This window comes from Micromys minutus (genome assembly GCF_963924665.1).
Source record: "Micromys minutus genome assembly, chromosome: 3".
NCBI lineage: Eukaryota > Metazoa > Chordata > Mammalia > Rodentia > Muridae > Micromys > Micromys minutus.
The window spans coordinates 67,255,608-67,272,595 of NC_137972.1; the positions used below are offsets into that span (position 1 = coordinate 67,255,608).

Sequence of the window (16,988 nt, forward strand, 5' to 3'; positions counted from 1 at the left end):
CTGAACCAGCCCCACCCCAAGATAAATCCCATTTTTGGAGCTCTGGTGGCATTCATTACCCACTTCACATCATGAAACATGTTTGACTAAATGCTCCTCTCTGTGTCTTCATTTCTGCATATAATGGTATCATCTCTTGGGATGAAAATTTAAGGGGTGACTATTTACAAATAGCTTCGTGCATGTCTTGGCACATTCTAGGACCTTAAGAACAGCAAAAGCCATAGTTATAGAGATACAAAGTCATGTGTGAAATTATTACTGGGGTCTTTAGAGTCAAAGTTTGACTTCTGGGAGACACAATAAGATAGGCTCAGCTACCCCTCTGCGGTATGACAATTGAAATTACAGTTAACAGTGGAAAGCAGAGAAAGGTAGCTGTTCATCTTCCCACTGTAACCACAGGGGTTCAGCGACCCACCCGAAGCCCATCTTTGGGATTCTAATATGAAGCTTAGAGGGCTAGAAGTATACATTAATTAAACGGTGCCGGTGATGGTGTGGCTCCATCATTGGCTCAGTTCCAGTCTGTCCAACAAGGTGGTTTAGTTAAGTCTTGAGGGCTCTGTGAACTCTTGTCCTAGGGCAGTTCCTCCCGTAGGGGGCAGCAGGGCTTCAGCTTTTTCCTGATCCGGGACTAGCCCTTACTTCTTTGACGACCACTGTTTCCAAAGTCCGATAGCGCAAACGTTTCTACTTAAAATAATCTTCTTTCATGTCAGGGCAGTTACAAACAGTATTTGCTGTAGACCCAAATAGTGAGCAGTTCTGTGCTGGCCAGACTGACGTTTTCGTAGTGCTTTTTCGTGTGTCCTTGCCAAGTGGAACGAAGGATATTTTCAGTGGCTGCTTGACCCGGTTTGCAGTGTGGTGACTGCAAGAATTCAAGAGGGAAATAAGAGAAATTCATCAGGCTCTGCTAACGGTTTGGACAATCTGGTCAAGAGACGTACTTCTCTGGGCTTCAGTATCTCCAACTCCAACTGTAACTCCAACTTAGTTACAACAGACTAAGCACACTTTCAGTAGCACCCAGACACGCCTCCAAACACTGAAGACGCCCATTCATTGTTTCCACTCCTACTGCCTAGGTACAGTGCACCCAACGTTGGCCATGTTCCTATTCATACTCCCTGCCACATTCCCCTGCCCATTTTCCTTGCTTTATGAAGTATTATATAGCTCAGCCACCCATCCCATCGTCCCCCAGCAGTGATGCCACGCTCCAGCCTTGCCCCTCCCATCACTCCTCATTATCCTATAACCCCGCCCCCTTCGTTGCCCTTCCCCTCGCCCGGCAGTTGCCCCGATATGGCCCCGCCCCTTGCCCGTGTATCGCTCCGCCCCGTGCATGGGTAACCAGCCCCAGCCCCGCCCCGTCTCCTTGTCACTCTGGCTGGGCCGGCGGCTCAGGTGGCACAGGGAGGCTGCCATGGCGGCCCAGGCCCTGGCGGCTCAGGCCGTGGCCTCGCGCCTGCAGCGGCAGGAGGAGGACATCCGCTGGCTGTGCGCAGAGGTGCAGCGCCTGAGGGACGAGCAGCTGCGCGGGCCCGAGCCGGGTCAAGCCGAGGGTCCGCGCCTGACGCGCGAGGTGGCACAGCTCCAGGCGGAGAACCGCGAGCTGCACCAGCACCTGTGTGGCCTGCGGCTGCGCCTAGCGGAGCAGCGCCGCCCCGGGGCCCAGCGAGCGGCGACGCAGGAGGTAACCGGGCGGCCCAGACGGCCGGTTCCAGCTCTGCACCCGGGTGTGGGCAGGGCTGCAGGGTGTGTCCCCGCCGGCGCACTGCCCACTCTCCACGGCCCGGGGAAATCGCTAGGTTTCCACCAACTTCCAGCTAGAATCATTTGTCAGCTCTTCATTAGATAGACTGCAAGCCACACTTCTCCCTCCAGTAGCCGAAATTACTGAGGTACACGCCTCTAATCCAGAACTCTGGAGGCTGAGGCAGGAGGATGTCTTAGAGTTTGAGGCCAGGCTGGCCGGGGCTATGTGACAAGATGCTGCCTCAAATACAACTTTTAAAAGGGCCACTAAAGAATTTAAGAGTCACAGTGTCCTTGGAGAAGACGATTAACAGTTTCTGTTCTCTCTGCTGGCTGGTTCTGTGCTATCTGAAGACGGGTTACTTTTTTTTCTGTCTTGGTTTACTTTGAGGCCTATGTGTTCTGTGTATTTAGCAGAATTATTTGATTACAGTATTTTCTTCTTTAGAAGATTATTAAATAAAAATATAATTTTTCTAAGTTCTGAAGGCTTTCTAATACCGAGATTTTTATTATTTATTTATTTTTTCCCCTTCCAGCAAAGTTGGTGCTGTGGCAACATCTGATGAAATAGTAGTGCAATGAAAGTCTGGTGGCAGGCACGCTTTCAAATAATGTCCAGTGACATTGTTTAAAGTGTAGGGAGGAGAGAAAGAGAGACACAGAGACCGTGTGTATTGCAGGATATGGGACCTGGGCAAGCGCTCTTATTACTGAGCTACACCTTCAGTTTTAATGTGCCTGGACAGGCAGGGCTGAGCTCTGAAACCAGATCCTTGAGGGTTATAAGTAGATCTTGCTTGGTTCCTGCAGCTCAGCAGTAACTCTCAAACCGTGGGCCTTGCCACGAGCTCCCGGGTTCCCTTCTTCCCTGGGTTTCTCATGTACTGCTTGTGCCCCTCCTTGGTCTTTCAGCCTCCTACTCAGAACCAAGAGAAGGACACGAAGAAGAAGAGGGTGAAGGAGAGAGAGCCCGGCAGGGAGGTAAGTCGCTGCTGTAGAAATATGAAACGCTCACTATTACACATGGGTCAGCAGGACTTGGGATAAGGACATAAGTTTGGACCACATCGTCACCTCTTGACTTGAGTCAAGGTAGCCAGTGGATAAAGTGCTCCTCACTCTTCTCTTTCTTTATCTCTTTCTTTCTTGTTTTTGTTTTGTTTCTTAAAACAGGCTTTCTCTTACCTAATGCTGTACTGAATACTATATTGAATACTATACCTGTGGACATTCCCCCTCCCACTCTTACAGTATTTATGTAGCAAGGCTTTGACTGTAAACCAGGCTGGCCTCAAAATCACAGAGACCCTCCTGCCTTAGCCTCCCCAGGGCTGGGATTAGAAAGTGTGCCGCTGCTGCCCACCTTCTCCAGCCTTTTTGAAGGTGAAATGATAGCTCTCTGATCTCATATTTCCCGCTGCTACTGCTTCTTCTTCTTCCTGTCCCTCTCCGTCTCCCTCTTCCCCTCCTCCTCTTTCTCCTTTTCCTCTACCTCTTCCTCCTCCTCCTTCTTTAAAGAAAGTATTAAACCAACCAGCAAAGATTTATAGAGACTCAGCATTTGTTAGGCATGAAGGAGGAGTACCTAGCTGTTGCAGTAAATATTTAAAATTATCTCTTATCTCTTTGTCAGCCCTGTAGTCTCACTTCTTGGGCGTGACTTCTAGTATGGAGCTTTGTACACAGACTCTGTCATTTGGTCCTCAAGCTGTATTCTCTGCACGGTTCCCTTCTCAGGTGGTTCACTCTGCCTGCCCTGGTGCTTCTGCCCCTGTCCTGGGTGGAATTACCGCCTTGACATCTTCCTCTATCGCCGACACAAACATGAATCTATGACCCAATAGACTTTCATACAGGTGTATATGTTCAGTTCTCAATCCACAAACCCTCTGTGCAATAAGATTACATCCAACAGACAAAGATACAGACTGCCCTTCCAAATGAGATACAAGACCTATAAAATCCGTAAAATGTTCATAGCTACCTAACGCCAATTAAGTCCACCTGGATCCAGCTCATCCTTCCCGAGCTCCATCTTGATCCTTTATCTCCCTCTCCTCCTTCTCCCCTCACCCTCTCTCTCTACCTTCCCTTCCCCTGCCCAATCACGGGCTCTTGCCTTTATTTTACAAATTAAAACGGGAAGAAGGTTCTGATGTGGTCACCTGAGTACATGACTAGGCAGCCCTTCTTGGGGAAGTGGAATTAACATCAAAATGCTGCAGGACAATCCACAGCACCTAGCCTCAAAGGTACCAAGTCTGGCTATGGCGGTCAGACAGACTGAGGACAAACAACTAGAGGTGGACTTAGATATGGCACAGCCAGCCCCCGATGTGCACATACATGTCCCTCCTTTGTGGATTTTTAAAATCTGAAAATTCTTGGGGGGAAAAAGGCTCTGTTCTGATTGACTTTTCTGGTCATTATTTTCCCAAAGAGTACAATATAACAGCCATTTTCTGAGCATCGAATTTTGCTTTTTAGTCATCTACAGAGGACTTAGCTTATGGGAGGATGTCAGAAGATGTGCTAATACTGTGTGGCTTTATTAAGGACGTGAGCATCTATGGGGCTCTAGGATTCAATTATTGGGATAGCAAGGGTTGTCTAACATTGTCTAACAATGTATAACGTTGCATAAATATATTGTACAGTATTCAAAGATGTTAGGTAAGAGGGGAGGGTCTGCCGGAGGGGACATAGAGAGAGGGTGAGCATGCGGAGAGGTGAAGTAGGACCTGCTGAGCAGTGGGCTGAGTCCTTAACCCTATACTAAGCAAATAATGACTTTCAGGGGAAGCATCCGAATTTTATAAAGGAGAGACTGCAGCTTTTTGAAACGTTGAAGGCAGATCATCAGCTGTCACCTGCTACTCAGGAAAAGAAGAACACAAACAGTGTGATTTCAGTGAGGGTGGCTGGCGGGAAGACGGTGCATGGAGAAGGGTGGAAAACCACACCTTATCAAGTGGCCGCTGGGATTAGGTAAGACACCCCACCCCTTCACCCTGTACCAGATGCATGTGCCTTTACACACACACACACACACACACACACACACACACACAGAGAGTTCATCTACTCCTTGTGCATTTGTTTGGAGCACATATATTTCAGTGTTAAGTAATTGTGCCAGAGCCTGTCAAGAGATTTTATTAGATACCACTAAACCCTTTTTTTTCACTTACTCAGCTAACTAAATTAAATATAATGACTATTTCCCCGAGTCCTAAGAAGACCTGTGACTAAATACAGGATTAGGATCTCTTCCTAGTTAAAAAGCCCAAACTTTAAAGTTCTAATAATTGTGAAAGGAAGCCAAGGCAGGAACCCAAGGCAGGAACTGGAGAACCAACCGGAAGCAGAGGCCGCGGAGGAATGCTGTTTATCCCTGTCTTACTGGCCACCACTGTTATACAGCCCATGCCTACCTTGGCTTGCTGGCCACCTTTTTATATAGCTTAGGCTCACTAGCGCAGGAATGGCACCGCCCACAACAGGCTGGGTCCTCCTACATCAGTAAGAAAATCCTTCACAGACATGCCCACCAGCCAATCTGACAGAGGCAGTACCATAAATGAGGTCCCCTCTTCCTGGGTGTGTCAGGCTGACAGTGAAGATCAGCCCCACACTGTTGTTATTGGTGGGTATTGGAGTCTGGGAGGACACCTGGCCAGATTTCCAGATTCTTGTGTCTAGAACAAAGAAAGGGACCCATGACACATATGTGTATTAACAAATAGTACACGTCCCAGGAGGGAGACGTGGGCACAGCTCATAGGAAGGTAAGATGCTCAGTGTCAAACAGTGCGAAAACTGGGACTTTTAAACCCAAGAATCACACATAGACTTCTGGATCACCGGGTCACTCACTGATCTTTCTCCATTGTAAGGAGCTGTCCTTGGTGGTGGTAACTTAGTGTGGGTTGACGCTTTTTCTGGTTAGCAGGTTTTCATTTGCTAATTTATAACCCTCACTCAGATCACAGCATATTACCCTCTGAGAACTGTGGTTAGATTCTGTTGGGAAGCTGAAGGAAACGACCCACTTCCCATAAATGCTTACACAGTGACTAGACGCTTGCCTAGGACCAGCAAACTCTCACCCTCATCTAATTATGTGGAGAATATGGGGTGTAGCAAGGATTTACTGGAATCCCTGTGTCACAGTCTAGAACCCAGAAGACTCACATTTTACAAGGGGGCTACACTGTTCCAAATAAGCCATGGCTAAATGGACCCCAGAGAGCAAGCTTTACATAGCTTTTTCCTAGGGGTGAGATCCCTTGGCTATATATCAGCAATGTGACAAAACACAAAAGAACAGTTTTAAGAAGGAATCCAGTGGTAGAATAGAGTAAAAGGAAAATGGTATGCGGATTGAGTATATATTATACTAAGAGTGCCAAAAGAAAAAGAATGAATAAACATGCATAAAGTCAGGTTATAGCTACTGATCAGCCTCAGCTTGGAGAGGGGTTCTGAGAGGGGGCTGTCTGGGAGCAGCCAAACAATTCAAATTCAAGTTGTGGATCCAAGCCAACGGCCTATGTTCTGCTGAAGACAGCTTAAGCGATTGCTGTGTCTCTGCTGTGAGACAGTTTTCTCTTGCTAATCTAAAAATTCCCTGGATAGCTCATCTCTTGCAGATCAAAAGTCCAGATTTTTATTTAAATATCAATTCAGTCAGGTTCCCTTTTGATTATCCCATGAATCAGCATCCCATGACCCCAGCCCTTTAATTCTTACAGACAGCAAGTGTTGATATTCTATAAACCCTACCCCCTCAGTTACCTGGCAATAGCTAGGTATGCTCCACCCCTGATACTATAAAAGGGGCTGCTTGCCCCCTCCTCTCTCTCTTGCTCTCTTGTTCTCTCTCTTGCTCTCCCCCTTTACCCCTCCTTTTCCCCTTCCCTTCCCCACTCTCTCACCATGTGCTCATGGCCGGCCTCTACTCCTCTTTCCCCCCCTCCTCTCTCTCTCTCTCTCTCTCTCTCTCTCTCTCTCTCTCTCTCTCTCTCTCTCTCTCTGTCTGCCTCTACTACCCTCTTAATCTCTCATGACCTGAATAAACTCTATTCTGTACTATACCGTTGTGTACCTGGTCCCTCAGGGGGAAGGGATTTCCAACATGGGACCCCCCCAGAGGCATCTCCCTTGCCCCAAGGCCTCGCCACACCTCCATGGGCCATACCCCCCCCCACTCTCTTCATCCTTTTTCCAACATTGGTGCTGAAACCCGGGACATCATCTTTTAACAATATTGGTGCCCCGTGACTTTTAACAACAGCAAGCACAAGTTCAAACAATACAATAGCTGGTAGTAACCCACCCTAAAATGATCATTTTTACCAAACCTGTCCCAGGATGACCTTGAACAAAGGAATCTGCCAAACCAAACCTGTCCCAGGATGACCTTGAACAAAGGAATCTGCCTGTCTTTGTATCTGCCTGTCTTATACAATTGATATTATATCCTTATATTTTGCATAGTTGAGAAATTATATATATTTTTGAACTCATGTTTTCAACATTCTCTCTCACAGCCTTATGGCCTGTCCTGAAGGTCATAGCTCTGATAGATTTGGAAATGAGACTTTATATTTAAGAAGTTAAGATATGATGGGGAAAGGTGGCTCACACCTTTAATCCTAGCACTTGGAATACACAATCTCTGAGTTTGAGGCAAGCCTGGCTACACAGAGAAACCAAAAAACAGAAGAAGAGTTTTGTGTTTTTGAGGTTGTGGAAACTCAGAAATTTTATTCTAGAGAATATTACTACTACTACTACTACTACTACTACTACTACTACTACTACTACTACTATTTTAGTTTTGGTTTTTCAAGACAAGGTTTCTCTGCAGAGTCCTGGCTGTCCTGGAATTTCACTTTGTAGATCAGACTGGCCTCTAACTCACGAGATGCACCTGCCTCTTCCTTCCAAGTGCTGGAATTAAAGGTGTGTACCACCACGCCCACTTAGAGAATGTTTGTTTTGTCTGCATGGAGTAGGCTTTTATCCAGCCAGAGAAGGTACCAGCACATGTCAGAAGATATTTAAATCTTTAAGAAGGTTCATTTACCTGTGTTGCTTTGAGTTCAATAGGCGGTAAGCATCCTAGATGACCACATGTTGCAGAGTAGCTGGAGAGGCTAGCCATGGCTTCAGAAATATCCCCTGAATTTTACTGAAGACTTCTCATGTTTCTACCATGCTGAGTTATCAGGTCACGTATAGAATGATTCCCAAGACCCTGGTGACAGAAACAGGTCCTTTAGGCTTTAGACATTTACACCAACAACAGCACACCAGGCAAGTTCATCCAGTAGGATTTCGTGATGGTTGTTTGCAGTTGTTTGGGAGCTTTTTACCAGGGAACACTGGAAATATATCAGTCTTCCAGGGCCACCTTCACTGGACATGAAGGCCCATCCTCCCTTTAGACCAGTGGTTCTCAACCTTCCTAATGCTGCAATACTCTAATACAGCTCCTCATGTTGTGGTGACCCCCAACCATGAAGTTATTTTTATTGCTACTTCATTTTGCCAGTGTTATGAATTGTAATGTACATATTTGCATTTTCCAGTGACCTTAGGCTACCCTTGTATAAGTGTCATAACTGTAATTCTGCTACTGTTACAAATTGTAATTTAAATATCTGTGTTTTCCCTTGGGTTACCCCTGTAAAAGTGTCATTTGACCCCCCCCAGGGGTCGAGACCCACAGGTTAAGAACCACAGCTTTAGAGGTTGTAACATGATCCTCTACTAATATGAGTTTCTTCTTTTTAGAGGGGTATTGCCCCATTTCTTATAACTGATGAGGGCCAATACAACTCTCAGCACCTAGCTTGAGAGCCATGGCAGGGGAGTCTGGTGTGTCTGCTGTTAGGAGAACGTGCCATTTTATTCCAACAGAAATCAACAGTGCATTGTCTGGACATCTGATTTTACTTTCATTTCCTTTCCAGAGAAAAGAATTGGCTATGGAAGTATGTGTTCATACAGCAACAACAAACCAAATCCCACAAAAGTATAACCAAAATGCTCAGCATTTGGTTCTCTCATAATGATTAAATAGTATATGTTGGAAGTCTGTGTACAGATAGAAACTCTGCTGTAATTTATTTTTGCCTTTAAGAAGTAGGTTACAAAGTAATATATACAGGCATTCTTAAAATTTTTATATTGGTATATTTAAAAGATTATGGACGACATAGGTCAAAATGTTAACAGTCATTTTTGAAAGATATAAGGGTATCCCCCCTTATATGCCATGCTTTTATCGCTTTCTTCTTATAACTTTATTTCTCAATACTTTTCAAACTATCAGTGTCACCTTTGAAATAAGAAGAAAGAGAGGGAGGGAGGGAGGGAAGGTCTCTATAGCTAATAGGTAAAGGAAGCAGATAATTCATTAAAAGTAAAACTAATCACCAAAAAAAATGTGACAGTGTTCGAGATCACACTGACAAAGATTTGAAGAGTCATTTCGGGTGAGTGTGAGTGGATGAGAATCTTGTGAAGGCACTTGCCCTCATCCTGTGGACTTTCTAAATTTTATTTTATTTATTTCCATGGATTTGAAGGGGCACATGGAGGCACAGGTTTTGATGGCTGCACATATCCTCTGGGAGAACAAAAGCAAAGGAGACCAAAGTGTGCAGAAGCCAGGGCTTTCTCAGTCAATGGAACACTTCTAGCCTGCCTGGGGCCCTGGCTGATAGCTTAGCAATAAAAAAGCAGGCTATGAAATTTCGGTCATATAGATGTTCTTTATAACATGGATGAGACGCCAGTGTAAGACAGGCCAGAGTCCTGTACCAAAATGTTATAAACAGTCATTTCTAGAACCAAGGGGTAAGAGTTATATGAGATTTTAATTTTATTCTCTATGCTTTCTTTATTTTTCAGGTTTTAAAAATAGCAAGTGTGTATGACTTTTACACATAAAATAATTGTTAAAAAATATTTCTATTATAAAATAAAAATATCTGTACTTTCTATCTAACTTCTTTTAAACCCTGAAATTATTTTAAGCTTTTCTTATAATGAAGTATAATATTATAAATGTTAACCTCTGGGTTTTTTTTTTCCCTCCTACTAGTAAAGAACTGGCTGAAAACACAGTAATTGCCAAAGTGAATGGTGTATTATGGGACCTTGACCGCCCACTAGAAGGGGACTCCACTGTCGAGCTGCTGATGTTTGACAACGAGGAAGCCCAGGCTGTACGTATTTATAAACCAAGCTGCCAGAGCTAGCTCTTAATGATACAGGAATTATGAGAAGCACCATACTTGGAATCAAGGGTGCTGAAACTCTTGGCCTTTCAACATCTAAAATTCCAACATGGATGGCATTTAATGATAGGGAACAAATATTTGTAGAATGTACACTCAAATAAATAGACCATGTTTACTATTTCTTAAAATAAAATTTTCTCCTTAAGTTAAATGTTTTAGCTATTAATTCAGTGTCTATTCAAAATCGATTCCTGGTCAACTCTTAAAGTTATATAGCTGTAATTCAATATCTGTAGGAGAACTTGGGAAAATCCTTTAAACACTAGTAGATGCGGTATTCTTATGATAAGTGCCATGTCTTTGTGTATGTCTCCTATGTGCTCATCAGCATAGCTTGGAGCCTTCTTACCACTGGCTCATTGTCTCTGTGAAAACCCAGTTGTAGTCTGCGGAGGCTACATTGTTCGCCAAGGTTGTTAGCTTTTTGTTTGTTACTGAGTTAAAATACCACAACAAAAAGCAGTTTATGGAAGAAAGAGCTTATTTTTGCTCAGGGTGCAGAGGGTCAGTCCATGACTGTGGGGCTTGGCAGCAGGTGGCTGGCACAGGAAGCTGGCTGATCATACTTCCACCCATATGCAGTAAGCAGAGGGAGCAAACTAGAAATAGAGAGAGGCTATAAACTCTCAAAGCCTGCCCCAGTGATACACTTCTTCCATCAAGGCTGCATCCCCTAAAGTTTCCACCCCCCCCCAAACAGCACTGTCAGCTGGGGAGCAAGTGTTCGGATACTTGGCTGTAGGAGGGACAGTTCTCACCAAACCGCTACACCAAGTGTAACCGTCAGACTGTTAAGCAATGTAATATTGATAAAACCGTGTTCAACTGTGATTCTGAAAATGCAAGTCTGTAACCTGTCCACTCCCTGTAGTCTCCAGGCAGTTGCACTTCAGTGCCATGTGTGTTAGACCTCAGCAAGGTCTCTACGCAGGCATTGTGCTAAAAATTCTTGACTCTGACCACCAAGTTGGCTCCTTTGCTGTTTTCCCATCTCCGTGTACCCTGCCATCTACCCAACCCGTTCCATCCAGACCTTGGCAGGTATGCATGCCTACTTCCCTCCTCAGTTCCATCTCAGTGTTCCCGGCAAGCCCGCTAGTCTGCATTTTCCTAATATATGTAGAACCGGCACATTTCTCTCCGTCTCTGTGACCACCAGCTACAAATCTACACTTGACCTATTGTGCCGTCACCAGCCGAACTGCCTATGCAATGTTTTTCTTTGAAATCCATTCTCACCCAGCTGTTTTAAAGTATGACTTCGCAGTGTCTGCTTTAAACTCAGAAAGCTCAAGCTCTTGCCATGGTCTGCCTGACGCTGGTTCTTTCCTACCCCTCTTTCCACATCTGGCCACACAGACCTTCCTCCCCTGTAAGTGCAGGCTTTTCTATTCATCACTGAGCCATGGTCACCTCACGGCCACCATGCACAGTGTAAAACATCAAGAACTGAGGTGTGTCTAGGCAGACACAGGATTGTGTGCCACTCCCCTCAGTAGGCTGCCACTAGGGCATAGTCTCTGTTTCTTTTACTACTTATTAGATTTCTGTATCTAACGAATTGTTTGGTTTGACACATATCTAGATAAGGACAAAGTTCCAAAGAAGGCAGGTGGTCAGCCAGGTGTTTCAGCAGCACCCTGAGTCCCGCTGTGGGGAGAGATGGCCTGATTGGTCTGTTTTCTGAGCAACAGAGCAGGGTTATATGTGGCTTCTCTGCATCTACATCTAACTCTTTCTGCTCTGATTTAACAAACGTTACTGTTAATTGCACGGTCTCCCCTTAATGAAAGACCTAGGACTCAATTATCATTCACTTTTATATCTGTACTCTGTGTGTGTGTGTGAGAGAGAGAGAGAGAGAGAGAGAGAGAGAGATAGAGAGAGAGACTTGGTTAATTTTAACTCATAGGTAAATTAAAACTAATTCCTTATAAACTAAGCTAATTTTGTTTGTTTTAGTTACCCCTGAAATAATACTGATTCCTTGGGTATTTGAAACCAAACCAGGTTTCTGAATCTGTAGGACTGATAACCTGCCCTTGGACTATGGCAAATTTGCCCATATATCCTCCCCAGGGCTCTCTGGCAGCCTGCAACCATCGCCTTTTCCTTCTTGAGCCTTCTCTCAAACTCTTTCAAACTTCCACAGTCATATGCCCTCTAGCACATAAAGATTTGTTTTAGGGTTACTATTGCTGTGATGAAACACCATGACCAAAAGCAAGAGGGAAGGAAAGGGTTTATTTGACTTACTCACCCATAATACTGTTCATCAGCAGCACAGGAACTCAAGCAGGGCAGGAACCTGGAGGCAGGAGCTGATGCAGAGGCCATGGAAGGGTGGTACTTGCTGGCTTGCTCTTCATAGCTTGCCCAACCTGCTTTCTTATAGAACCCAGGAACTGCACCACCCACAATAGGCTGGGCCTCCTCCATCAATCACTAATTAAGAAAATGCTTTATAGTTGGACCTAGGTTCCCTTCTTCCATATAACTCAAGTTTGTGTGTCAAGTTGACATAAGACCAGCCAGCATTAGACAGCTATACAGATGTAAAATCTCATTGATTTTGGTAATATCTCCAAGTAGCCACTTCCCTGTCTGTACCGAGTTCAGAGAGGCTGTCTTGGAGAAACACAGGGCACTGGTGCTTCCCCACCCACGTTTCCCTGTAGCCACACAGCTCAGTGTTCTGAGTGGATGGGCTGGTTCTGCACAGTCAAAGGCACTGAAGGGAAGTTAGGGAGCAGCTACACTGTAGCAGCGGCGCTTAGCAGAGTTATTCTGAGCTAAACCTAAGTTTGCAGGGAGTGCAGGCAGGATGCAGGGGACTTTCCCTTCCAAGCAGGCATTGAGGATGCTCTATTTCTGGTGTGTACCCCTCAATAAATCACCCACACTGTTTTACTGCTGGCCCGTGACAGTTTTGGTAGCTAACAGCTTTCATGCCCACATCTTGCAGGTGTTCTGGCACTCGAGCGCTCACATCCTGGGAGAGGCCATGGAACTTTACTATGGAGGCCACCTGTGCTATGGCCCACCCATTGAAAACGGGTTTTATTATGATATGTTCATTGAAGACAGGTAAGGCCGAATGATTGTCTGTGTGTCTGCCATTGTTTTATAAAGGTTACATGTTAGCTCAGTGTATTGTGAAGTGGTTTGCTGTTTGTGAAAACTGTTTTTCAAGTGAGCTTAGATTGAAGAGAAACATTCAGTCGTTCTGTCTTGAAGGATATTGTGTGCTGTTCACCTAATATAGAATTTGCTAGAGCTTGGCGCCTAATTCGAGCCAGAATTCTACAATCCATCCTGGAGAGCACTTGTCTGTCTCTGCTCACGGTGATCGGGGCACAGTCATGTCTCACACACTGAGTTCTGGGTGGAGGTTCACAGTGGTGTCACACTCAGTAGGTCTGTGTGTGGAGCCATGGCCCTCTGGCCCAACCTCACCCACCCCAGCTCTGGAACCTCACAGTTCCTAGGGATACTGCCAGTGGCCGAACGAAAACTTTGGGTCCTTCCAATTCTTCTATTCTCCTTGTCACCCTCATCTAGCCGCCCGTCCAGCCCTAAGTTCCCCAGACTCCTCACCACCCCCGGAGCAGCCCTGTCTAGTTTCCCAATTTTATCTCCTAAACGTTTGTCTTCTTTCATTTATGGTATAAGTCAGACTCACAGAGTCTGTTGCTTGGGCGACTATAGATCATTTTTGCCTTTGCCCATCACCCCCATGCTGTGTAATGGCCTCCCTGACAGGGCATCTGCATTGTGTAGCTGGGGGTTTTGTTTGTTTTTATTTTAATTTTTTTGGTTTGTTTATTTGTTTTTGAGACATGGTCTCATTATATATCCCTGCCTAGCCTAGAATTCACTATATAGACTAAGCTGTTCTTGAGCTCAAGAGCATCTCTCCTACCTCAGCCTTCCACATGCTGGGATTAAAGATGTGCCATGACATCTGTCTTGTGTCAATATTTCTCGCAGGCTTTCCAGTGGCCTCTCTTGTCACTGGTCTCCCAGCTCCAAGCAGGCAACATGAGCTTTTTGATTGGTTACCTTATGTATGTACTGGGGGCTCAGCTGTGAATAGCCAGTCTGTCCTCATGGAGCTGATAGTTAGCTGGGGTGAGACAGACAACATGGCATAGCTAGCTGCCATCAGATGGTGATAGTGACAAAAGGAAAAGAACCCAGAGTGTTGTGAGCAGAAGGTTTCTGTGCCCACAGATCACCAGGGAAATCAGAAATGTTATGCATGTAGGATTGGCCTCTCAAAGAAAAGGACACATAACCTGTATTTTTATCTAAAGGGCTGAGGATTGGAAGTGATTAACAGCCTAGTGGCCTACATTTTCTGTGGGGCCAGGCCATGTCAAGTGCCCACAACCAAGACCAGAGATGACTATGACCTCTGTGCTGTCTGTATAACTGAGACCACACCAGATCCTAAGCTAACACAAGTAGCCTATCTCTAAACCCATCTTCTTGGAAGAAATGACATATACTTTGACTTGAGTATCAGTGTAATCACGCCTCTTTATACACTAGAAATTGTATTACACCAGAAAGCTTGACCCCAAATTGTACTGTGTTTAAATATGCTGGCCAGTTAACTGCCTGGTACTAGACTACCAAAGTTAGATCCAGCCTAAGTTGGGATAAACCAAGTTTTCATTCTCACTTTTTTGAGGATCATCCAACCTTCTGGCTATGCTACCTGTAGGGACACACACACACACACACACACACACACACACACACACACACACACATGAGTGGGGACATAGGTGCTGCAGAGGCAGGTGGTTGATAAAGCGGAGTGTCATTGAAGCAGAGGTCAGAATGGAGGAGTGAGTTAGGAGAGAACATTCCAGTCCTTTCCAGGATTGTGTATGGCTATTTCAGGAGCAGCAAAGAAAGGAGTGAGCTCCAACCAGGAGCAAATGGAAGTTCAGCCTTTGTGCAGAGTGAGTGTGTGTGACTGCACCGTGCAATATATATGCCCAAGACACCAACCAACACAGTTTGGAAAGCATGTCAAATAGTGATGAAGGCCACAGGAGCGAGGAGGAAGGGGTGGATGGGCATCTGGAAGAGTGCCCTGAGGCTCATATAATCTCTGTTTCTTTAGAGTGGTGTCCAGCACCGAGTTGTCTGCCCTGGAGAACATATGTAAAACTATCATCAAAGAAAAGCAGCCGTTTGAAAGACTGGAAGCCAGCAAGGACACTCTCCTGGAAATGTTTAAAGTAACTGAAGAAATTTAACATAAAATTTTTCCACTGGGATTATTAAAAGTTAATATAGTGTAGTTTTCTTCACTCTCTGAAAATTATTGACTATGGTCCAGCAGCCAGTTGCACACTCTAGAGAGCTGTTGTGAGGTTGTCAGGGGTCACATGCACAGTCTAAAGAGCTGTTGTGAGGGGGCCAGGGGTCACAAGCACAGTCTGGAGAGCTGTTATGAGATTGTCAGAGGTCACAAACACAGTCTGGAGAGCTGTTGTGAGGTTGTCAGGGGTCACATGCACAGTCTGGAGAGCTGTTGTGAGGTTGTCAGGGGTCACATGCACAGTCTGGAGAGCTGTTGTGAGGTTGTCAGGGGTCACATGCACAGTCTGGAGAGCTGTTATGAGATTGTCAGAGGTCACAAACACAGTCTGGAGAGCTGTTGTGAGGTTGTCAGGGGTCACATGCACAGTCTGGAGAGCTGTTGTGAGGTTGTCAGGGGTCACATTCACAGTCTGGAGAGCTGTTATGAGATTGTCAGAGGTCACAAACACAGTCTGGAGAGCTGTTGTGAGGTTGTCAGGGGTCACATGCACAGTCTAAAGAGCTGTTATGAGATTGTCAGAGGTCACAAACACAGTCTGGAGAGCTGTTGTGAGGTTGTCAGGGGTCACATGCACAGTCTGGAGAGCTGTTGTGAGGTTGTCAGGGGTCACATGCACAGTCTGGAGAGCTGTTATGAGATTGTCAGAGGTCACAAACACAGTCTGGAGAGCTGTTGTGAGGTTGTCAGGGGTCACATGCACAGTCTGGAGAGCTGTTATGAGATTGTCAGAGGTCACAAACACAGTCTGGAGAGCTGTTGTGAGGTTGTCAGGGGTCACATGCACAGTCTGGAGAGCTGTTGTGAGGTTGTCAGGGGTCACATGCACAGTCTGGAGAGCTGTTATGAGATTGTCAGAGGTCACAAACACAGTCTGGAGAGCTGTTGTGAGGTTGTCAGGGGTCACATGCACAGTCTGGAGAGCTGTTGTGAGGTTGTCAGGGGTCACATGCACAGTCTGGAGAGCTGTTGTGAGGTTGTCAGGGGTCACAAACACAGTCTGGAGAGCTGTTGTGAGGTTGTCAGGGGTCACATGCACAGTCTGGAGAGCTGTTGTGAGGTTGTCAGGGGTCACATGCACAGTCTGGAGAGCTGTTGTGAGGTTGTCAGGGGTCACATGCACAGTCTGGAGAGCTGTTGTGAGGGTGATGAAGATACCCCCACCATCTATTCACATCTTCCAGAGTGACACCCCTACCACTAAGGACCAACTCTCCATTCTCTCACCCCCACCCTGGCTGTCAGCCCTCTGCTTACTGTTGTGTGAACAGGACAGGAACCCCTGGTCAGTGTGTCACACATTATTTACCTTTAGGGCTGGCATCTCCCACTCATGAAATGCTCTCACAGGGCATTGGTGCTGCAGAACCTGTCAGAATTGCCTTTTTAGAAAAATGCTACCTAATAATTCCTGCTGTGGTGTGTGTGTGTGTGTGTGTGTGTGTGTGTGTGTGTGTGTGTGTGTGTGTACATAGACCACGAATGGAATTTCTGGAATATGGAGAGCACTGTTTTTAAGCGTTCAGGAACTCTGTGGCATTTTCCATAGTAACCCCTCCATTTTCAGT

The 16,988-nt window shown here is 45.6% G+C and overlaps 1 protein-coding gene across 3 annotated transcripts in view; it reads left to right on the top strand.

Annotated features, from left to right (window-relative positions):
• Positions 1 to 1,406: 1,406 nt before the first annotated feature.
• The window catches only part of TARS3 (threonyl-tRNA synthetase 3), a 46,609-nt gene continuing 31,027 nt past the window's right edge, over positions 1,407 to 16,988 (top strand). For all 3 annotated transcript variants that reach the window (XM_080913846.1, XM_080913847.1, XM_080913848.1), the window contains exons 1-6: positions 1,407 to 1,702; positions 2,680 to 2,748; positions 4,565 to 4,755; positions 9,884 to 10,007; positions 13,048 to 13,169; positions 15,220 to 15,337. In XM_080913846.1, the coding sequence (XP_080769972.1) occupies positions 1,433 to 1,702; positions 2,680 to 2,748; positions 4,565 to 4,755; positions 9,884 to 10,007; positions 13,048 to 13,169; positions 15,220 to 15,337 (894 nt within the window). In that variant the 5' untranslated portion in view covers positions 1,407 to 1,432. The remainder of the gene's footprint in view (positions 1,703 to 2,679; positions 2,749 to 4,564; positions 4,756 to 9,883; positions 10,008 to 13,047; positions 13,170 to 15,219; positions 15,338 to 16,988) is intronic.